The sequence below is a fragment of the Rhinolophus hipposideros genome (assembly GCF_964194185.1).
Source record: "Rhinolophus hipposideros genome assembly, chromosome: 18".
Lineage (NCBI taxonomy): Eukaryota > Metazoa > Chordata > Mammalia > Chiroptera > Rhinolophidae > Rhinolophus > Rhinolophus hipposideros.
The window spans coordinates 47,855,804-47,879,842 of record NC_138064.1 but is presented as its reverse complement, the minus strand read 5'-3'; the positions used below and the strand labels follow the sequence as shown (position 1 = coordinate 47,879,842).

The window sequence follows — 24,039 nt, the reverse complement described above, 5'->3', positions numbered from 1 at the left end:
CAATAATATCAAGATGATTTACCTTTCTATATCATATTTTTCTTATTAAAATGAGATTGTGTGCTGACTTTGCAGTAAATACAGTAACTAATCCTTATGCCATATTAACAACAGATTCAAATATTTTTCTACTAATTCATCCTGGATAGATACTAGTGGAGAAAGAGGCTTTCCACTAATCTCCAGGTCCAAGAAATTTCTCCAGTCATTTAAGACATGCTGTAGTTGTTTCTTTTCTTTCTTTTTCTTTTTTCTTTTTTCTTTTTTTTTTTTTTGCTGTAGTTATTTCTGAGGAAGGGTCTTTGGAAAGTTGTTGAGGAGCAATTACAGTGGAGGGGAATTTACTATTTTATTTAAACAAATTTTTTATTTTTATAAGCTTGATTCCCTTTGCTTAGAAATTTTTGCAAATAGGAAGTCACATTTGAACTATACTTTTATAGATATATTAAACATATAGGGGTGCTTGGAAAACATCAACAGATGAATTACCAGACAACAAGCAATTGTTAACCAAGTCCAAATGTAACTGCTAAAAGCTAATTTAGTTTCAGGTTACTCTGGGTCAGAGGAAGCTAGAATTCATCTAGACACTGCCCCATCTACCCAGAGACTACATCTAAAGACCCGTGCTGTTTCTAGTGCCCCATCTTATGAAAGATATGGACAATTGGGAATGCAATCAACCCAAGGGCCCAGTGTGATTAAGTTAAGGCACTATGGCATTAGAGAAGAGAAAACGTCGTGAGAAAAGAGAAACTCAAGTGCTTTAATCCAAAGCTTACAAGGGTGTCCTCTCAAATACAGATTACATTTTAGGTGCTGCCGTGGAAAGCAATATTACAACAGATGAGTAAAAATTAAAGAGAAGCGGATTTTAGTTCAACATAAGAAAGGCTTTCTAAAAATGAGGCATATCTAAAATTTTATTTGAAAATGTGAAGTATTTTTTTTGTTAAACAAAATTTTACTTGTATAAAGTGACATTTCATTCAATCATCAAAAATTTAGCATCCAAATTGAGATGTGCTTTCATTGTTAAATACACATGGGATTTTGAAGACGTAGTATGGAAAAAGAAATATAAAACACCTCATTAATAATTGTTTTATCGATTACATATGGAAATGATAATAATTTATATCTATTGAGTTAAATAAGACATAGTATTGAAATTAATTCCACCTGTCTCTTTTTACGGTTTTTAATGTGGCTACTAGAAAATTTGAAATTGCAACGTGGTTTGCTTTATATGTTGAATGGACAGTCCCGGTCTAGAGAGATGAGCAGGACCCTGACCTTCATCCTTTGAAATGGAACACAGTATAGCAGTAGAAAACGTTCAGCAAACAAGCATATGAAAAGATGAAGAGGTGATTTTTTAAAGAATATTTACAATTTAGAGAAATGCAAACCAGAACAATGAGATATCACTTTAGACATACAGACTGACCAAAATTAGAAAATTAGGAAAATGAGAAAACTGGACGTGCCAGTGGGGATGAGAGGACACCGAGGCGCTCCTGCACTGCTGGTGGATATGTGGACTGGAGAAGCCAGCCTGGACAGAGAACTGACCCAATACAGTCAAAGTTCACAGAGCTGTGCCCTATGATCCAAACAATCCCAAACTGGGCCATCAAGTGTTGTGACAAGATGTCCACCGCAGGGTTATTCAGCGTAAGGCAGAGTCAATCTGGCTGTCTGTCACCAGACGAAGCGTGGCAGGTACTACTCTGAGTACTGTGCAGCCATGAGCAGCAATGGACCAGAAAGAAGCACATGCAACCGCACAAATGGATCTTCCAAACCGAGTGCTGCATGAAAAAGTGTTTTAAAGAAATAAATAGATCACAAAAGAGAAATCTATAGCGGAATACCATTTAATGAAACTAAAAATACAGGAACACGAGTGAGAAAGATTATTTTTTTACAAGAATCCATACAAACAAAAAGATACACATCAGATTTGTTATAAAGGTTTGCTAGTGTGTATGAAAGGCAATGGGAGTGGGAAATGAGGGGAAAAGGAACCAATTAGGAAAAAATGTATAAAAAAAGAAAGAGACAAAGAATCGAGCCTTGCTTTTCCACTTTCCATGGTGGCTCTGGACAAGTCACATGACATCACTGAGCTTCAGCTGCATCACCAGCAAATAACAAGACCTACTTTCAAGGAGTGTTAAGGAAAGCAAGGCATCCAGCACAGCGTGGTATACCCCAGGAGTCCTTCAATGGAAACGATTCTCCCTTGGAGTTTATGCCGGTTCTGCCACCTGCTCGAAGCACACCCTGCCCTATCAGGCATGGACACTCATAGCTTATTTAACTCCAGGCTAATTGGACATCAATAAAGAAAATAAGGTGCATAATGCTAATTGTAGGCAGTTATAAAGGGTTATCCTTCATCTTCCAGGAATTACTCTCACTCTGCAAACACTTTTGCCATCCAGAATCTGCTATCTTTATTTACATACAAATGAATAATTTATCACTGTATCTAGCAGGAACACAGACCCAAACCAAAGCCTGAGGAAACATAAATAAAAAAGACTAATGTGATTCAATGACAGAATGTTAAGAAGTTTTGAAAAAAGAAGGGTCATGACACCATACCTTACCGAACTCGTTTAGTCACACCCAACAAGCAGCATGGGTCACCCAATGTCGCCGAAAAACCCAGAGGGTTCTAAAATGTGAATTCCTCCAACATTGGCTATTGCTAAACATCTTATACTTCCTCATAGAGTGGCCCACAGTGTGATATAGAGAGGGTGCCAAAAAGAAATGTATACACATTTTAAGAAAGGAAAACTGTATTAAAATTGTAATATTTTTAATTTTAATTGTTATCATCAGTGTCAGGATGATACAGAGTACTGCTTGAACAACGCTGACCAAAGCTTCCACTTGTATACATTTTTTCGGCACCCCGGTGGATGTATCTATGTACATATGTATGTATACACACACACATATATAAAATGGAAAAAAATGTCTGGTTTCATGAATATGTCAGAGCTTTTAGTGTTTCCTCACAAATACATTATAAACAGAGATCAGTACATTTCAATCCTTTCAGAGCCTCTGTGACGCATCCAGAACTGCACAGGGAAAATTGCCCTTCTGAGAAGCCCTCACAGGCCCCCCACTGACATCAGGCACTTACCCAGTGCAGTTGGAGACTCACTCCCTCTCAGCTGCCAACTCTTAAGCTTTTCTAGACTGTTTTTCAAAGGGGTTGGGGAGCCCCAACTGTTACTGGAACTGTTACCAGGAGTGAGCAGCTGGTTCTACCTGGATCCTACCCACACCCACTGGACCCTGGCTCTTGGCTAGAGACTGCAGGTGGGCACACATGATCCGCCCTACGCTGAGGGAAAAGGATGGAGAAAGTGGCACCCCTGGACAATCAGGCTGATTATCCTCTGCCTTGAGGCCTTCCTTTCAGATCATAAAATGCTATGGTGAATACATAAAATCTCAGCAGTGCCTAGTATAGGATTTGTAAGAGTTTTTAGGGTACAGAACTCCAACTTTAAGGGTAGATTAGGGGGTTCAGGATGGGAAGTGAAGCTCACCAAACGAGACATGCACTGCGTGTAAGCTGTCCAGGATACAGGGGTGGGACTGGCAGATACACTTGGGCGGCAGCAAGGAAGGTAGGACGTTTTGAGGTTTGAGGCAAGACCTGCTTAAATCAAGCAGAGAAAGGGAGTAGAGTGCTGAGAACAATAATGACAACAGCTAACATTTACGGAGTTCTTATCATGTACTCATGTACTTTGTTCTATTCTAAAAACTTTACGTGTAGAAGTATTTTCTATATAAAATGCTTGGAATGTAAACATAGAAGCAACACTTTACATTTAATAATTCATTTGTCCTATGACAAGCAGGGACTAGTGATTTAGTAGTGCTAGATTTTTACAGAGAAAAGCATGGACTTGGCTTTACAGAATGTAGAGACCAAGTGAGGAACAGTGCATCGTCAGGAAGGGAGGGTGCACAGACGTTACTAGGGATTGCCTTATGAATCAAATCTTTCCTAACACTCTGCAAACAAGAGGTTGAATGTAGCCCTATGGGGTGTCAACGTAGTTGCCATCTTGACATTTTTTAATTTACTCAAAGACTAGGCATTCATTTTCTATTCTTGGTCCAATGATTAACAATTAAAAATTAAATTCATAAGACTGTTTCTTGAGTCCAGAAGTTAAATTTTAAACCATGATTTAGTTGCTTTTCATCTTAATTGTTTTCTAAAAAGAATTTTATCAGCCTGGCTGTAAATATAGTAACTTCTGATCGGGTAGGCTAGTCTCTATTTATTGGGGGAAGGAGGCTATGAAAAGCAAAAAAACTTTTCAAACATATATGATCCTGTAATTCCTTTCAGACAAGGTTAATCATGGAAGGTTGCTAAGATTTGCTTTGTGTTCCAAAGTCTGAAAACTACAAAATTAATAATACCTGTAAGAGAAATGCAATGGGCTCTAATGACTCGAGGGATGATATATAGGAAGGGGGAAGGAAAGGGGACAGCATATCAAGGATAAGGAAGAATGAATAGATGATGTGTGACAGTTGGGAAGAGAAGGAATTTCTGTGGATGCCTGCCATTTTGTGTGGCGCTGAACATGGGGACTGAACTCACAGATCTCTGCCTCAGAGCCTCTGCCCTGCTATACCCACTTCTCTGTGTGTCCTCCTTGCAGGTCACTTCTTAAATGTCTCATCAGAGAGACTTTTCATCAAACTGCCTATCATCATCCTCGCTTTGCTGTGCTTTCTCCTCAGCACTTAGCACCACCTGACATATTATCTATTTAATTATGTGTTTGCACCTGTCTGCCCCAGCAGAATGTAAACTCTGTGAGGTCAGAGAATCCATCTATTTGGCTCACAGCTGTATCAACAGCATCTACAACAGTACCTGTCACTCTGCAGGTGTTCAATAAAGATGAGTGGAATGAATGAACGACTCTCCCATTCAGCCTTTAGTCATTAGTCTTGCCCTTTATCCTTCAGGTTAACATTAGCTCATGGTCTCTCAGTGCCAGCCCCTTTATTGTTAATGGAAAGGGAAACATAAAACAGTTCAGTGAAGTAGTTATGAGTATGGACCCTGGAACCGCACCACTTGGGTTCTAGCCTGGCTTCACTGCTTCCTCAACAGCAGCACCATCCAGCAGAACATTTTGCAACGACAGCGACGTTCTGTTCTACACTGTGCAGCAGAGTAGCCACTAGGCACATGGGCCTTTTGAGCCCTTTAAGTGTGGCTAGTGTGACTGAGGAACTAAATGTTTAATGTCATTTAACTTAAATTTAAGTCGTTGCATGTGGCTAGAGTTTACTGTATTGGACAGCACAGTTCCAGCTGCATGATCCTGCCCACATTTCTAAATCTCTCTGTGCCTCCATTTCCTCATCAGTGAAATGGTAATGACAACCACAGGAAGAATAAATAGCACCCATTGATTTTATGAGAATTAAGTGAGGTCATATGGCAAGCACCAGAACAGCACCTGGTACACAGTGAGCTCCCAGGAAGTGGTACTATCGTGGGCAAAAGGAGCTGGCTTGGCAATAACACAGAATCCTCATTCAGACATAACAATAGTATTCATCTAATAAGTGAATAAACACAGGAAAACAAGCATTTCCAAAAAGGTAAGATTATATCAAATATGTAATAAGTCAGAAAAGAGAGTAAATATAAAGGAAATCTAGACTAGCACGCCAACAAGTTGACAATTTTAGTTGACTATGTTACCTTTTAATAAAATAGCAGTTGCCATAACAGCCAGACATTACAAAGTCATTTTAAAATCAAAGACAAGGAGCATCTTCTTAAAGAAAGCTGTGAACAATGGAACTGAGAAATATGAAAGGGCTCCCTTGTATGTCTGGGGTTTACCATAAAGAATTATTCATTTCCCAGCACTGTTCTCTAGCTTTCGATATCTACTTTACAACTGTACCCAAGTTCTACATATTTTTATGTATCCGAGGGTTTATGTTTTTTAAAAAAACTCACAACAGTGAAAAAGGTAAAACAATTATTTTGTAAGAAAAAAAATGATTATGCAATATATCTTATGACACCACTTTATTATTGCCCTGGGAAGCAGCAGACTGCTGTGATTGTATTTTGAAGGAAGCTTGAATTAATTATTTTTTTATTTTGTATCGTCCTTTTTGTTAGCTTCTAAATAAAACGTTCTTTCCCTACCTATATAGGTTTTTTTTTTTTTTCATTTAGAAACTCCATGCTTGTTCTCCTTCCCAGAGAATTTGAATGTCAAGCCAAAATTTGTGAGGAAGAAGGAGGAGGAGGGAGAGGAGTAGGAACAAATGGGGTTTTGGCTCTCTGATGAGACTTTCCCTGGTCAGTTCTCCTCCTGCAACCATTATATAAACGTCCGTAAGTGGAGCAGGGATAGTGGGAACTCACGAGATTACTGATGCTCTGTCACATGTCAGTCCCATCTGCTTTGCTCCTTGAACTACACTGCTCTGTCTTTTTGTCTTTTCCTTTGTCCTCTACAACTTCCCATCTTGCTCTACTCTCAGATTTTATGGTTGTTACCTGAAAGGCTGAGAACTAAAAGACTTTCTTTTGGAAAACAATCTGCTTGAAAACAAGGTTTATACTCAAATATGTTAGTGTTTACTTGGTTCTATAACATTTGCATTCTTTGTGGTAAGGTCAAAAATTATAAACCATAGAACAAAATATCTATTTTTTAACAAAACATCTATTTTTCAGTGTCAAATTTCTCTGGTCAAGGTGAGCCATTTAGAATGTGTCATTTCATATTCATATACACAGATATTAAAGCATAATAAAGTTTGGTTTATAGTGCATCATTTGGTTTACTTGAAATGAAAATAGAACCTGTTTTCTTAAGTAAAGCTTAAATCATACAGAAATGGTACGATACCCGGTTGCACTGACTCTGTGGGAAAATCACTATGTTGACAACTTCTCTAAAAACAGCCGAGAAATTGTCTTTTTACTGGTTACTAGAATAAGCTTTGAGTTGTGGCATCAGTTTAGTACATTGCAAGATAAGGCAAACTTACAACACGAAGCATTCTCGGCACTAAATGTGCAATGGTGAATAAAACAGCCACATCTGTCCTTAGGAAGCTTCCCGTAAGAAGATCACATGAAGCTACAATTGCTAACTGCTACACTTCCTCTCTGAGCCCTAATGATGTCATTCTACAGATCCCCAAAAAGAGGGCCAAAGGGGCACCCACTCCAGGGAATTTCCACAACTTCTATCCTTCTCTCACTATCATCAAATTCCCACAAAAACCTAGAATGGAAAGAGCCTGACCCAACAAAAAATGAAGTAGCCCTGAACTGAGAGCCCCAAATGTATAGTACATGATTTCTTTTCTAGAATAAAAAAGAAATAAAATATTGAGGTGATACAGGGTTTTTATAGAACAGCAATGTGCTAGGTCCTTATTTCTTTTTGTTCCTTCTGAGGCTGCCCTTCGAGAGTGATGTCGATGGTGACCACAATGCTGCTGTTGACGCTAATACCTAACATTAATGAGTGTTTTCTGTTTTCCAGACATGAGAAAGGAACTATATTTATCCTCATTTTACAGATGATGAAATTAAGGCATAGATATGCTAAACAACTGGTCCAAGGTCAAACAATGACCTTATAAATGAAGCAGCTACCACACAAACCCAGATGTTCTGGTTTTAGAGCTTATGTACTTATCTGGTACAATATAGCTGCCTCCACACTTTTCTTTTCAGTAATACAAAATTCTTTCCAAACCTGAGGCGAAAACAAATCATAAAGAATCCTAAATATTAGGAAGTATTAGAAAGCCATCCTATCTTCTCTAATGCACATAACAGGCATGCAATAAGAATAAATGAATGAATGAAAGAAAAAAGAAGAACTGAGAACCCAATTATAGTATTTCTGTGATTTCATTCGTTATTTTTATATTAAAACTAAGAGAAATCTATTTACTGCATTACATGCATATGCTATTGGAAGTAGAGACTTTCACTCCTTTGCTCCTACTATATAGTTCATCTTAGAAAAACATGAGACTTACTGTGGGAGATTCATGAGTTTTGAGTAGTAGGTTCAGAAATTATAATTAGTTTGCATGCATCAATCCACATTTCTCTGATCCTGTCCCTCTTTTAGCAATGGCATAAATTGGTGACTTGGCACTTTGAAGTTTAGAATTTATGTGGCCATAGAACTAAGCAGTCAACTGAATATTATCCATAGGATTCACATTTGGGGAAATACGGCAGACCAGATAACCCAAAAAACCCTCTCAAATAGAACACTTCAAAATGCTGTATAAAAATTCAGAACATTTTAAAACATGCATGGCTGAGCTGATAAGAGAAATCCTTAGAGATAAGAAAAAAGACAAAGCAGGAGTCCAAAGAAGCAATTGAACACTAAAGCTGACACTGACCTTGGTGGCACCAGCTGATTGGTAGTGTTTGAGTTTTCACTCATCTTTTTCATATATCATGATACACATAGAAAATAATATTATTATAGCCGTAATTGCTAGAGTAAATGTGAGGGTATGTAAGCTAATAACACAAAACTCAGGAAAGTAGCTACCTCTGGGTGGGTATAATCAGGAAAGTGGGTGGTCATTTTATTATTATTCTTTAAACCTACACACACACACACACACACACACACACACAACTGTAAAATATATTATTCATAATATGTTTGCAGATGAACTAAAACAATGATTCATTTTGCAAATATTAAAACAAAACCAGAATGATGGCTAGGCTAAATAACATTATAACTACAACAGAAACTTAAATCACCTTTTCTTTCATTGTCCAAGTTCAAGCTTGCCTTCATATAAGTCATATTTCTACCCTAAACTTAAATAATACTTTAACACATTTAGGAATAAATCCCATATGAACTGCTCATGTCACCATGAGACTTGGAAAGAAAGAATTATATGTGAGACTCATTGTATTACCTGAATAAATCTATCACAATTAAAGCATTAGTAATTAGGGCCTACCTCTCACAATCATTAAGTTGGTCTTTTAGAGACTTTTGTTTTTAAAAAAAAATCAATTCTTTAATAGTACACAAAGGAAGAGAACAGCCTCTGTCAGATGAGCTCATATTGATTGCAGAACTTTTCCCCTTTGTTCTACACACATTAAGTCGGCCCCCAAATTCGAAGAGGTCCCACAGCAATGCTAATGTGCTGTATTGAACTGCAGAATCAGTAGCTTCAGATATTCTGCTTGGCCTGCTCAGGGTCAGACACTTTTGTGGGTACTGCGGCCAGAGTAGGGCATTGGGGCTAATGAGGTAGAATTCTGGTGAGGATTAAAGTTAATGTTTTTCGACTGTGAGGTGGAATAAAAGGCTTGATGTTGAGGAGAGTGTGCTTTTTTGAAGGTTTTCCTCAAGAACATTCTGACCTTCAGGTTCCCAAAGAGATAAAAATCAGGTGGAGCTCAGGTCCCACTTTTTAAAAAGGAAAAAAAAAGAGCAGAATTTGTGTTTTTTTTGAGTGGCTTCTAGTGGAGAAACCTATGTGAGGGTGCGCAACTGTGTCCAATTGCAATAGCTATGGGAGAAAGAAGACACTCATTCCTTCTCTTTTTCTTCTGTTGTTTTTAAGGAAATGGAGACTGGACTATGTAGCTAGTAATTAAATTAGGTGCCCAGTTTTTCATTCTGATGCTGTAAAGCATTATTTATGTATGTCTGGGGCCCACATTCTGAATTACGTAACCATTATCTTTAAATTCTTAAAAATCACTAAAGTTTCCCAAGAAATGGAATTTCCAACCCTACTTTTTTCATTTGCAAAACGTGCTTGGAATGCTGCAGAGATGCAAACATAATCATAGTTCATGACCACCAAGATCAAACAGCTGTTTAGAATTCTGTTATTTTGAATCCCTCCACTTCTTTTGAATTCTCCAGGGCCTGCTAATTCTCCAGTGATGTCCAAGTTACCCCCAAGTGTCCATCTCCAGGCTAAGAAATAACAGCCAAAATGTTCTGATGGATGACCGTGCCCATGAGTCCTTTACAAAAGTACATAACTGAAGAGTCATAAAAGCTTCCAGAAGGTCAGATAAATTATAGAGACTATTTTTTAAAAATCGGTATCAAGGCATGGGCTGCAGGAAAGTCCAGGGGGAGTTGGCTTTTTCCTTACAGGTAAAAGGAGCTTTCCTCCTACTACATATTCTGAATGAATCCCTTTTCTCAATGTTTTTCAACCTTCATGTTTTATTCTCCACCCTCCGTCCGCTAAAATGTTATCTTACAAGTAGTGTAGGAGAAAAACAACTTTGGACCTGACCCTCTAAGAGGCAAAGTTCTGAGAAGCACAAGATGACAGGGCTGGAGCTCCCTCTAGAGCCCGTCCTGCAGTCAACTGAGGGGTCCTCAGTAAAGTGAACTAGATCGGTCATCTCTTGCCCCATTCCCTCCTCTTAGCTCTCTTGCTGGAAAGCCCTTTCCTGGAGACTGAGAGGTCTCAAACAGCAGAGCTATTCCACTGTGGATTCAAGGATGCAGATGGGAGACTATCCAGCAGCACTCACCAGCATCTCTAGAAGCGTCTCTTTACCAGCATCTCTCCAACAGCATCTCTCGAGCATGCTTAGTAAGTTCCCTTGTCAACAGCAGCTCTGGATATTCACCATAAAAGGGATATTGACAATAAGATAATTTACTCATTATTCAATTCAGTGCTTTGGGTGGTACTCATAGTGTGTCATCATAACAAACCGAAATTCTCATTCTATAATAAGCTCATGACTTTAAACCTGAAATGAAAATATTAATAAGAAACAATGTTGGGAGTTGTCTTTTTATTAATAACTTTCTTTAGAAAAGCTAAAGAAATACAAGGAATTAACGTGTTAATGAAAAACTGAGCAACATAATCTTCATTTGAACATGAATCAGAAAATCTTAAATCACTACTTTATTTGAAGAAAAATATTCACAGATATAACATTGAGAAACAATTTTCAAAACATTACATCTACCTTTAAAATAGAAAAAAATGCTGCTGAAGATATGTTTTTGCTGTTACATGATGCTATTAAAAATGGAGAATATTCCATTTTGTTTTTGGTAACTGTGAAGAAGAAATAATTTGGGTATTTCTCTATCACTTAGGAGAACTTCATAAGAATTCCTAAGTGTTTAGGGTTTTTATTGTTTTGTTTTGTTTTTAAAGATTTTATTGGGGAAGGGGAACAGGACTTTATTGGGGAACAGTGTGTACTTCCCGGAATTTTTCCAAGTCAAGTTGTTGTCCTTTCAATCTTAGTTGTGGAGGGTGCCGTTCAGCTTCAAGTTGTTGTCCTTTCAGTCTTAGCTGTGGAGGGCGCAGCTCAGCTCCAGGTCCAGTTGCCATTGTTAGTTGCAGGGGGCGCAGCCCATCATTTATTGAGGGAATCGAACTGGCAACCTTATGGTTGAGAGCCCGCACTCCAACCAACTGAGCCATCTGGGAGCTCAGCGGGAGCTCAGCAGCAGCTCAGCTCAAGGTGCCGTGTTCAATCTTAGTTGCAGGGAGCAGAGCCCACCATCCCTTGCGGGACTCGAGGAGTTGAACTGGCAACCTTGTGGTTGAGAGCCCACTGGCCCATGTGGGAATCGAACCGGCAGCCTTCGGTGATAGGAACACAAAGCTCCAACAGCCTGAGCCACTGGGCCCGCCCTAAGTGTTTAGGTTTTAACATAATTCGGTCCACATTGCCTTATAACATGGCTTCATTTTTCAAGTTTCTTTGGTTGAAATTATTAAACAGTTCACAATTATCTCCAAAATACATTCTTATTACTTTGAATCAATACTCTAGCCAAATAAAATGGAAGAGCTAGACCCTGTTAACACAAAATTAAACCCTTAACTCAATATGGTGTGTGTTAAGAATATACATACCCATTATAGGAATTACAATGGCATTCATATAACACTGTGCAGTTTCTAAAAGGATTTCATAAGCATTTTCTTTCTTGATCCTCAGAACAAGGAAGGTCTGCATATACACATTGTGAAACGAAATTGTCCTTCTTTAAGTTGCACTTGTTGAGTTCAATCTTTCTGTCTACTAAATTTTCTGAATACTAATCACTCCTCTAGTCCTGCTCTCTTTGATGGTAATAGCAGTAATAACAGTAATCATAGCTAACATGTATTGAGTACTTACTATGTGCTAGGTCCACTTTTAAGTGTTTTACATGGATTAATTCAATAATCCTGAGAATACAGAAAATAGGTATTTTTATTTAAGGTCATTATATTGAGGAAATCTAACTCTGGATACCTATCTGTCTGTCTAGGATTGTATTCTATTTGCTTTCTGCTTTAAGTTCACCCTATCTTTGATGATTTTCCTAACATTTACTTTATTGGTAAATGCTCAGCAACACTTGGTTAGCAGATGACCTATTTTAATGCCCATAACCTGCAATCTCTCTGTGTGTATCTGGAATACAATTATATAAACCTTAGAAAAATATCATCAAGAAAACGAAAAGTCAAGAGTACTTAGATGACTTGCCCAAAGTCATCCAGCCAATACGTGACCAAGTCATGATGCAAACCGTAGGACCACTTCCCCACCCTGATGCCTTCAGAAGCTGCCAAGTCTATTACCCTCTCTGGAACTGTGTCTGTGACTTGGCGATCCTTTCCATCATCACCAACCATCATCAATAAGCACATCTACTAAGAAGGTTTCCGTATACGATACAGGGCAGGTATGGATGATACAAAGCCGGATATGCTGACATGTGTTCCTGTCTGTAGGATGCGTAGTCTAAGACTGGTAGCTATGAGATCAGAGGTATAACCAAAGGGACAGTGTGGGCAAAGAACCAGTCAGGCTCTGGATTAGGAAAATGAAAAGGATGGGATGAGGAGTATCTCATCACACCTACGAGTAAGCATGCTTGAGAGGGAAATTTGGTAAACATGTAGACTAGTGTTTTCCCTGTAAATAGCAGTTCCTTCCCTTCGTGTTGATACAGAATGGTGAAAATGCATGTTGAAGATTTATACTAAACAAATGCACATTAAGTTGGGAGGCGAAAGAAAGTGGTACAAATAGTAGCGCACTGGGACTGAGATAAGTGTTAGTCTCAATTCTTCCAATGTGTAATTTTGGCAAGACTCTTAATTTCTCTGACTCTGAGGTAATATGCTGTAGGGCATGGGGAGAGTATTATTATAGTTCAAACTAGTTACTGGCTCCGTGACTGTGAACAATTTTAAGCCTCAATTTCTTCACCTGCAAAATTGGTATTATAATACTAACCTTGCAGAATTGTTGTGATTGTTAAATACAGTAAACTAAAGGTTTTTGCAATTAGTAGTTGCTCAGTAGTTAGCATTTACCACTATTATTTCTTTATCTAGAAAATCAGGATACTGCCAAATAAGTTTTAATATGTATCCAACTTCTAAACGTCTAGGAGTCTATCCATTTGGCACTGGACTAAGTACACTTGTTTAAATGTTTGCTTAGCTAGATTGTTGCTCAAAAGTGAACCATGTCATTTTTTTATAGCATGAATGGCCAATCAAATCACATCTGGAAAAATAACTCTTATTTTCAATCAACCTATAATCTAATTGGGCACATTAGCAATAAGTCATTAATGAAGGAGAAAAAAGCAAAAAAAAATGTCACAAATTGCTTAAGTATATTTTACCTACTTTACCCTCTCATACAAAATTACCTCTAAGTTGGTGCAAAACTTTCACAATTTTCTAAAGAAGAGAAAATTAGTTTTCCAAATTCATACTATACCATCTTTTCTCTGGAACAGTATCTGTCAAATATTTTAACTACAACTCACAGAAAGCAATACATTATACATTGCAATCTAGACCATACACATATATGTAAATATTTTAGGAAATAAAGGTTTCATAAAATCCTTATTTTTGTACGGCATTCATATTTTCTATTCTGTTTTAACCCAAATTTTAATACCAATCATTACATACTAAATTGATATCGTGACCTACCAAAGTGTCACCAACCAAATTTGTAAAATCACTGTGCACAGCATTCCTTTCCCTATGAAGGTTTTCAAAAAATGCCAACGAGTCAGTACTACGAGGTGTTATCAAACAACATCATACAGTGTTATTAAACAGTGAATGTTTACATAAAAAGAAAATTTATTACAGTAAAAGACACACTGCCATCAATCCCTCTCAAAATATTCCCCCTCTCTTTGAATGTAACTTATCCCATTGTTCTTGCCACTTTCTGAAACAGTTATGGAACTCCTCCTTCATGACCATCTTTACTTGCACTGTGGTGGCTGCCTCGATGCCCTGAATCAATTCAAACCATTGACCTTTCATGGTCATTTTGACTTTGGGGAAGAGCGAGAAGTCGCCCGGTGCCAGATCCAGTGAATAAGGTGGATGAGGACACACTGCAATGTTTTTATTTGACAGAATTTGCTGTACCAGAAGTGATGTGTGACACGGAGCCTTTCTGTTGTGATCACAAAATGCAGTGAATGCTGCTGCTGAGTGCCATCCAGTGGAAAGGCAGGGATCTTCAATACCGGAAGGGGCACATCAAACCTTAATTAACAGGATGTGACATGTTTCAACTTGTTTGGTGCAGTCAGTTGGGTGTGAGCTATGGTTGAGAGAAGGCGTGTGTTAAAGTGCGCTATAAATCATACTCCATCATGACAATGCTCTGTGTCACATGTCGCTTCTGGTATATGTGACAATATGGCAATTTCTGTCAAATAAAAACATTACGCCAGCCTGAGTGGCCGGCAGCCAGAGAGCTGCTGTGAGCGGCTGGCCAGCGGCCGCGACCAACTGCCTCAGCCAGGTAGACTACAAGGCTATAATACCAACATTGGCCAGGGAGCTGCATGCTCCACAGCTAGACTGAGAACAAGGGCTTGACTTGGAATTGGGGGGAAGGGGAAAGGGAGAGGGGAAAAAAACACATTGCGGTGTGTCCACCTTATTCACCGGATCTGGCACTGTTCAACTTCTGGCTCTTCCCCAAAGTCAAAATGATTCAGGACATCGAGGCAGCCATGACAGCGCAACGAAAGACACTCACGAAAGAGGACTGCAGAACTGCTTCAGAAAGTGGCAGGAATGATGGGGTAAATGTGTTTGAAGCAACTGGGGGTATTTTGAGGGGGATTAAATGGCGATGTGTTTTTTACTGTAATATTTTTTTTCTTTAAACTTTCATCATCTTTTGTGATCAGACCTTGTCCAGTTAACTGGTTAAAATGAGAACATTCAGTTAACTAATAATTGACGTTACACAGATCCACAATATTGCTGGTTATCAATCATCTGAATCTTAGAAAATTCAACCTGGCTTATACTACACATTACCAAATGCTCTGTAAATATATTTACCCTAAATATTCACAGTAAGTATCCTTTACCCCATTATAGCCATTATACAAATCAATTTAGCTTCACAACCTGTTAACAAGATTTTCATAGAAAAACTATAAAATGCTTTTTATCAAATTTTACAATGACTTTTCTTTCTAAGTTGGTTTATTTTAATTCTTCTCTATATTCCCATTGGCCATACAAGAAGTCCGATCATCATTCCCTTTGAAAACCTTGATCTTAGAATCTATTAATATAAACTCCCGTTATGGGGAAGGGGGATGGAGCCATAAATCTTCTTTGTTTGTAATTAGGATTTGCACACAGCTTTGCACTGTAATGCATATCCCAGCTCTCTGCTTGTCCTGTGTCAATACATTTTAATCCATTGGTTATATCAAACTCAACAGGCTTTTGATGTTATCAAATTGAATCTTGAATTTCTTCAAGTCTTTTTTATTCAAACTTCAACTATTTTTGGTGTCACTCTTCTAATCCCTGTCATTCTTCACAACTGGATATATTTGCCTATTTTTCAAATACCGAGCCTTCTGTCAATGATGATACACATTTCCCATTTTCATTTTGCAGCCTCACTCTTGATCTTCATTAAAACCAAAAATGGAATGTGCGAAGAATTCCCCTCCCAGACTATTTCCACAAATAGTTTCCAGATACTTAAGTAAATGGGTCTATGATGCATTGGGTATAAAAGCTAAAGATGAGTTCCCTTCAAACTCCTGTCTGCCACTGTTTTCCAATGGGAAAAAGATATGGAGAACACTCTTGATTAGTTAAGTCCTGCATGTATGATTCTGACATAAGGCCATTTTTATTTATGTATCACTCGACAATTATTTATCATTCGTGTCACTACCCTTCACTACTCTTCCACTAGCCTTTTCACTGATAATCAATAATCTCAAAATTTCATGCAATTAGACAACCTTCACTCAGCCTCTCATTTACGATCTCTTCTCCTATGACGCACAATAGACAGTCCCTACTCTGCTACCGAACCGGTTGTATTAGGCTGAGGAAGGTGTCAGAATTCAGGTATGCGAGACCCATTCTGGCAATTCCATGCCAGCAACTCTCTTTCAGAAAGACTTACTTCTTTCATTCTGCCCAATAGAAGCTAGATATGGTTCACGTCTAGATTCATCAAAAAACTGTTTATCTTCCTCTTACAAGCCACTCATTTCTCTATCTTATTTTAGGAAAAGAGATGACAAGTACGCTCAAGATGACAATTAGGACAATTTAACTATGAATGGTACAATGACATGTTGCAGTAGGAGCATCACAGAATCATAGCCATAATTGGAGAGCTACGTGATACTAATTATGTGGGAACATTTAGGATTCTGGGAGAGGTTGTTTTTGTGTGTTTGTTTTTTTTAATGCCCCAATGACTTTTTATAACAGCTTTATGTTTAAGTCATCAAATCACTTACCCACTATTTGCTAAATGAACCAGACTTTTACTTTCCATCGTTATCTACTTGTTATTATTAAGAATAAAGGTCAGCTCCTTGGCCTTTTTTCATATCAAATAAAAATTCCAGTTGACTCCTTATAAAGAAAAATCACATTAATTAAAGCTGGTGCTGACCCCCAAAGTTCAAATATATTATGGAAATTACACTTTAAAACACTCCCAGTTATCACATAGTAAGCCCTAAATTAGAATTTTCCGGAAGTATTCTTTGCTTCACACCAGTATGATCTGAAGTTTTCTACTCCTTTCCCCATGGTATCTCCTCGTACCAGACACAGAAGTGCACTGAGCCACATACTGTAACTATAGCTATATGCACTACTGTTTTTGTTTTTCTTCAATTTTGCTCACTTTGAAAGATTTCCCAAGTATGCACATAAAATGTAATATACTGGCTGGCCATCTGGGTTCTTTTTACTGGGTCATAGCCTTATACCAAACATAAGACTAATCACTAAATAATTGTTCTCATGTTAAATACCACATTCTGGCTAGATAGGTATGTATGGATGTATTTATACTTATAGAAGTATATAAGCACCTGTTAACATTTTTACAGTGCATAAAAGCTGTTAAATGTGCAGCCTTGCACTAAGAAAAAAAAAATCACCTAACAATATATCTTATGGGTTATATGGGGCATGTTATTTTTCACAGATAGTCACTTAAAATCTCAGTTATAAAAATTATTTGTTTTGACATTCACATTAATATTTTTCCAACTTCTCTTCAATTGTCACATTCCTTGTCACACTACATAAAATTAAAAAAACAACAACAACACCCAGTTTCTAAATTCTCATTTCAAATCACTTCCTTATAAATTCGGCATGGTAAATAAAAAATTCTTATAACTAGAATATGTTGTTAGAAAATGAAAACTGCTCTTACTGGGGGTACACTTCATTCCTCTGCATCTGGGGGAAGGTCTGAAATGCTCTGGCAGAGGAAAAACCCATTTATGGTCATTCCATAACTGAACTCAGGAAGGATTCGCAGCTCTTTGAGGCAAGACCTTGCTTCCTCATACTGCTCAACACCAGCCAAGTGGTCAGAACTGTTAAGGGTCCCAAATGCTAACTGCACCTGAGTGAATTCCAACCTTGTCCCCTTTTCAGGGCACCCACATCAGAGCTCTGCACACACAGGGCCACCCATCTGAGCAGGCAGGGCAGGCTCTCTGGTAGGTCAAAGGAAAGCACATTTTCACGATGACCAGAAAGGAGAAATGGGAAACCTAGAAGTCACATCTTCATCTGTCCAGATTGCTCCTGAAAGCGCACAAGGAAATCCAACCTGAAAATGGGTCCCCGCGCTTATGAAAAAAAGCCTCATCTTTTGATTCTTACATAAAACCTCCATTTTGAATAACGTGACTTTTTTCACGAGAAACTAAATGGTAAGAGAAAATATGCTGAATTCTAACATACTGGGGGTGCAAAAAAAGGTATACAAGTGGACACTTTTGGCCAACATTGCTCAAGCCATAATCAGAAGTGTCTGGACACTGATGGTAACCACTTTGAGTACCTCTTGTAATTGCAGAAGTCACATGTGACTTGTATTCACCTTTTGTTATCAGTATATATTGACTATCACAATTTTAATACAGTTTTCCTTTCTTAAAATGTGTATACATTTTTTGGCACCCTCTGTATAATTGATTCCACCCCAGTATTGTAATGAAGATCATTACCTAGTCATCAGAGAAAGCCTCGATATGAAAATAAGATCATCATGAATTGGGCTGTCAAGTCACAGCCATTGTCATCAAAGAATTTTGGAAGAGTTCCTCTAGTGTGATTACGGCCAATGCCATAAACCAATGAGAAAGATGAGCACAACAGCTTTCAAAGTACACTGTATTCACTTCTCAACATGGCATGTGGGAAATTTTAAATCACTTCTTTCTCCTTTCATTTGCCCCATTAATAATTCATTTTTTTAATTTATTAACTCAACAAAAATTTACTGAATACCTACTATGTGCCAGACATACTACTGTGTGCCAGGGTATAGCAATAATGATAACAACACAAGAACAGTCACCAAACCTAACTCTCAAATAGTGCTTGTTTACTATGTACCAGGTACTGTTATCAGTATATACATTAGCTCATTTAATCCTTGTACCAATCTCCTGAGATAAAGACAATAATATGCTCACTTTGCAGGTGAGCAACTGAAGTGGAAAGAGATTAATTCCCCAGGTCACACAGTCAGTGAGTATCAGAGTCAGGGTTCAAAACCACATCTTTTTACTCCAGTGTCCATGATCTTGACCTCCATGATATATGAAGAAAAACAGACATGGCTTTATGGAACTGCCAGTGTGCTTACTGGAAAACACAGATATTAAACAAATAAACACATAAAACTTGTCATCTCAAATGCTAATAAGATACATTAAACAAGAGCAAGATGCCATGACAGAGGATGGTATAACACTACAAAGGCTAGTCTTTCAGGCTAAGAAATGCAATGATTAGCGCTGGTGATTCTCAGCTCACCTAAATGACAAAGTTATAAAGTTTAAGAAAGCAAGCTGGCTAAAAGGAGCTGGGGAAATCTAAGGCTAGGAGACCAAGGAAAGTGACTAAGCAATTCAGTCCTTAACCTCTGCCACAGAGCCTTGCCATCTTGGTGGCCCTTCTTGTTGGTGCACTTAGAATAACAAGCAATAAAGGATCTGGCGAATGAAACCCCTTCTCCTATCCTTATCCCTCCTGAATAAGGAAATCCAACCTGTATCAGGAGCCCTTCTTCACACATCAAAGAGAGGACCTCCTCATCTGCCGCCTTCAACCAAGAAGCCCATGGTAGATGTGTAAAAACAAAAATGTTAATTTCTGCCTTAATGCATTAGCTTATTTAAAAAAATAAAAGATTTCTTTGGTCTATAATGGTTAAAACGAGGGCTTCTGGAAACAATTCAAGATATAGCTTATGGTCAGTAAAACAAATAAACACCTCTGGAGACTTGGAAACATTCTGAAATACTGTGTAAAGAACAAAACCCGGGAAGCAGAGAATCAAGTTCCCAGAGAGACAACATTCCCTTCCCATCTGGATTACTTTTTTTTTTGTTTGATCTGGGCTTTGCTACCCTGCCTGACCAATTACAAATCTACCTCTTTTCTTCCAATGTTAGAGAAATAATAGAGAAAGAAGAAAAGTCTTCTCAAAATGTTGTCTCTCTGTAGATTTGGAAATTTCGCATCTCTAACTGTTATTATTTATTTTATGTATTATTTTATGTCTTCAGTCTTTCTATCAGGCATAGTCCTTAAGTATAGGATTACAGCCAACAGTAGTGTGACATATTAGCTCCTAATTCTGTAGTTTCACTCCACTGAGGTTAATAATGATTTAGAGGGGAGAGTGAGGGCAGGTGTTCATAACAGCACCATTAATTATATGTGCTTTACACATCTAGATAGAAGAGCAACATCATTTTCAGGTCCAATAAACTAAATACCTTTTTTAGTTCATTGTTCAGAATCACAAAAAGAATAATTTTTGATGTTGTAGTGCCATAAGAGTTTCCTGCCTCATCATTTTAGTATATCATTTCATATGGAATTTTATATTCTGCCTGGTTCTAATTAATGACATTACTATATTAAAATGCTTAGATAACTAAATATACAAATTAATCATTTGACCTTCAATAAGGCTTAAACAGCCTCTAACAAGCAAATGTCACATTAAGTCTCATCTTTCTTGGTAGCACATTACATTTGAGATTAGCTTTGGTACAGTTAAAAGTATGAGAAGTCTTAACATTAAAGAATAGTCTCAAGGTTAGAAACTAAACTTTGAAAGTAACTTACATTTTGTTAAATTTCTTGTTAGTGTCATGAGACTTAAAAACCCCCAAAACCATATTACATGTGACATTCTTCAGAAATATCATCTACATCCCATTCCTTAAAAATCTGTGAATATAGCTGACTGATTCTTAATTGCCCTGTCATCATAATCCATTCTCCTTTCATTAATATACGTCATGAATAAATAAACTTATGTCTTTCTATGGTTTATCTAGAAGTAAAATACCAAATAAATTATAAATCAAGGCTTTCAAAAAGTAGGCCTAGAACTTAAGGATCTGTACTGCTCCAAAATTGAAGTAAATGTCCTTATATCTTTTTCAGTAGGAGGCTGTCATTTTTACATTGACACATAGGAAACAGGGTAGTACATTTATGTCAAATTTCTGAAAATATGACATCATATTTCACTACCCCAGAATAAATGATTTTTGTGTACTCATTCCAGGTAGAGGAAGGTAAAAAAAAACACATTGTAATAGTTGCAATTTGTATTAACTGCAAAGCTCGTAATTTTTCTCAAAGAGAGTTCTTTACTTTTAAAAGAAAAAACAACTGGGGTTTAAAGTACAAAAATCTCATATAAATAAAACATTTAGAATTGAATTGTTGATAAATCACCTGCAAATTACTTTCAGACCTTTGAAAAACAATCTAATTTAAATCAACAGTCTAAATAGGTCATTTAACTTAGAAAAATTAAAGTTAGGTGCGTAGGGCCAATTCTTTTCCTAAACTATTTGCATCCTCAGTGTCTTCAAAGTCAAATCAGAGCTCAGCATCAAGAGCAACTTCATACATTAATTTATTCCAAATCTCAAAGTTAGTCTGCCCTTGAAATGGCCCTAAGCATTTACATTATATATTAAAACATACAGTGTGTGTGGTGGAGGGCTCCTCAAGAAGCTGAGAGTGGAAGGACAGAAGGAAAAGCAAAGAACTCTTACATTCCAGAATAATGAGATGCGGGGGCTGGCGGCCTCTGCTGCTGCTTTTTTCTTGCCTTTCACCTGGGGCACGTTCACAGCTCATGGCAAATCAAAATGAGCTGAGACACACTCAATACAAGGCAAGTACTTCCATACTAGTTTAGTTTCCCACAAGCTTCCCTTATAGCAAACTAGTCACATCAAATCATGAACCTCATCTCTGTTGCCCAGCAACTTTAAGACACTCTGGTAAACGCGGTGACCAAATCCCTACTCCCCAGAAAACCTTCCCAACCATAGGAGTAACTAGAAAATCTTGAAGGTTTAACATCTTTGAAGTATGAAAACAATCAAATAAAACAAAACACAAGTGAGAAAATTTGGCTGCCTGAGACATCCTCTGTTCCTCCACACCAGACCATCCATCAAATCAAAAGGACCGAGACAATGCTAGTACAACAGGGTCAAGAGTCAGAGAATGGAGCTCGCCTTTAGAAGGCAGGGCAGCCAGACTGGCTAGTAGAGAGGGACAGGGCTTCACCGCAGGTAGAGAAAGGAGTCGGTTTTGTTTCACCTCTCGCCAAAGCCACCGCGAAATGCATCCCCACCCTTTCGAGGTTAAAAGTTTGATATTCAGAAACACTTTCATATTCTCCAACTAGCAACAATGTATCACCAACAAGCAAAGAGTGATCAGAGATGCTAATAAAACAGGTTTTCCTCTGCCTATCTCCCTAAAGCCACTTCCCCCCCAAAAAACGAGACCTTGATTCCCTCAAGACCTCTCTCTGTTTAAAGATGGAATGGAAGCAAACTGAGGAGTTGACACAGGGGATTGCTAAGGAACATTCTAAGCTACATTCTTCATAAAAGGGTGTAACCCCAAACAATTAGGATTTATTAATTCCCAAATGCATGATAACATTTTTATAACTGCCCGGGACGCACAGAAACAATTCCATCCCGGCCACCACTACCACCCCCCCACCACACACACACACCCTCGTGAACCAAAGACAGAAACAGTCCCAGAGACGGACAGAGCAGGCTGACTCTCCTTCAAGCACAACCTCTCCTAATTAGCTTTTCGCCTCGCCGTGGCAGTCCCTCTTTAGTGCCTCAGCACCAGCCTTAAGCGGCAGGTTCTCGGAATCTTTGGTTCTGAGCGGACTCGGCCCAGGAACCGCCCTGCCGCCAGCGGGTCCCTCTGGGTGGCGTCCCCGCACTTGCGAGGTCCTCGCAGTCCCCGGAGAGGAGGCTGGCGGTGGGGCTGGCGAACCGCGGGGATGCCGGCCTCGCAGGGCTCCCGCCACCCACCCGCCCAGCCTGAGCGGGTTAAGTTGCCGGGCCCGAGCGGCGCTCGCCGGCCGGTCCCTCCCGCTCCCGCTCCCGCTCCCGCCCCTCGGGCTCGGGCGCCCCGGGTCCCCCGCCTCCGCCGAGGCGAGCGCGCACTCACCGGAGGTGAGCTGCATCCAGGCGCAGATCTTGTACACGGTGGCCGTGTTGCAGAAGAAGAAGAGGGTGAAGCACACGATGCAGGCGATGGTGAGCGTCATAGACAGGCCGATGAAGAAGGAGGCGGCTTTGAAGGCGCCCGAGGGCAGCGTGGACAAGTCCGTGAAGCTGCCCCTGCAGGTCAGCTCCCGGGAGAAACCGTTGCCGACGCAGTAGTGGAAGAGCCCGAAATAGCCGGCTTGCGGGGTGTCCACGCCGTCGCCGATCCAGTAGGGCTGGATGAAGCACACCACGTTGATGATGGCAAAGCAGATGGTGAAGATGGCCCACAGCACGCCGATGGCCCGCGAGTTCCGCACATAGTTGGAGTGGTACAGCTTCGCAGCCTCCTGAGCCGGCAGCATCGCGGCGGCGGCGGCGGCCCCGGGCATGCTCCCCCTTCTCGTCCTCCGCCGCCGCCCTCCGCCCTCCGCCCTCCCCCGCCGCGTGCTCGTCCGCCGCCCCCCCGCCTCTGCGCTCAGGAGACACGCGCGCCGAGCGGCGCTGCAACTCCCCGGCCTGCGCCTCAGCCCCGCATCCCGGCTCCCGGACGGAGGGCGGGGCAGCGCCGAGCGCCCCTCGGGCGCTCCGGGCACAGCCTGGCGGCCCCCTCCCGGCCGGGGGGCCAGCACTTCTCCCCACCCTTCACCCTTCTTCCCGCCGCCGCTGCAGCGGCTGCAGCTGAAAGCGACAAATCCCGCGCGGGGCAACGAGCCGCGTGGGCTCCCGCGTCCCCGACCCGGCTTCCCGCCTTCCGCCCCGCCCCGCCCGGCCCCCCCGGCCGGCGCTGCCGGCTGCCCCGGGCTCGGAGGACCGCGTGGAGCCTGGGACGCCCCGCAGGTGCCGGGCG

The 24,039-nt window shown here is 39.8% G+C and overlaps 1 protein-coding gene across 3 annotated transcripts in view; it reads right to left on the bottom strand.

Annotated features, from left to right (window-relative positions):
- The window catches only part of LHFPL3 (LHFPL tetraspan subfamily member 3), a 518,064-nt gene extending 494,424 nt beyond the window's left edge, over positions 1 to 23,640 (bottom strand). For 2 of the 3 annotated variants that reach the window (XM_081079473.1, XM_081079472.1), the window contains exon 1: positions 23,152 to 23,639. In XM_081079473.1, coding sequence (XP_080935599.1) covers positions 23,152 to 23,581 — 430 coding nt within the window. In that variant the 5' untranslated portion in view covers positions 23,582 to 23,639. Of the gene's footprint in view, positions 1 to 23,151 lie in introns of all 3 variants that reach the window. The other variant, XM_081079474.1, reaches the window with a different exon arrangement.
- Between the last annotated feature and the right edge of the window lie 399 nt (positions 23,641 to 24,039).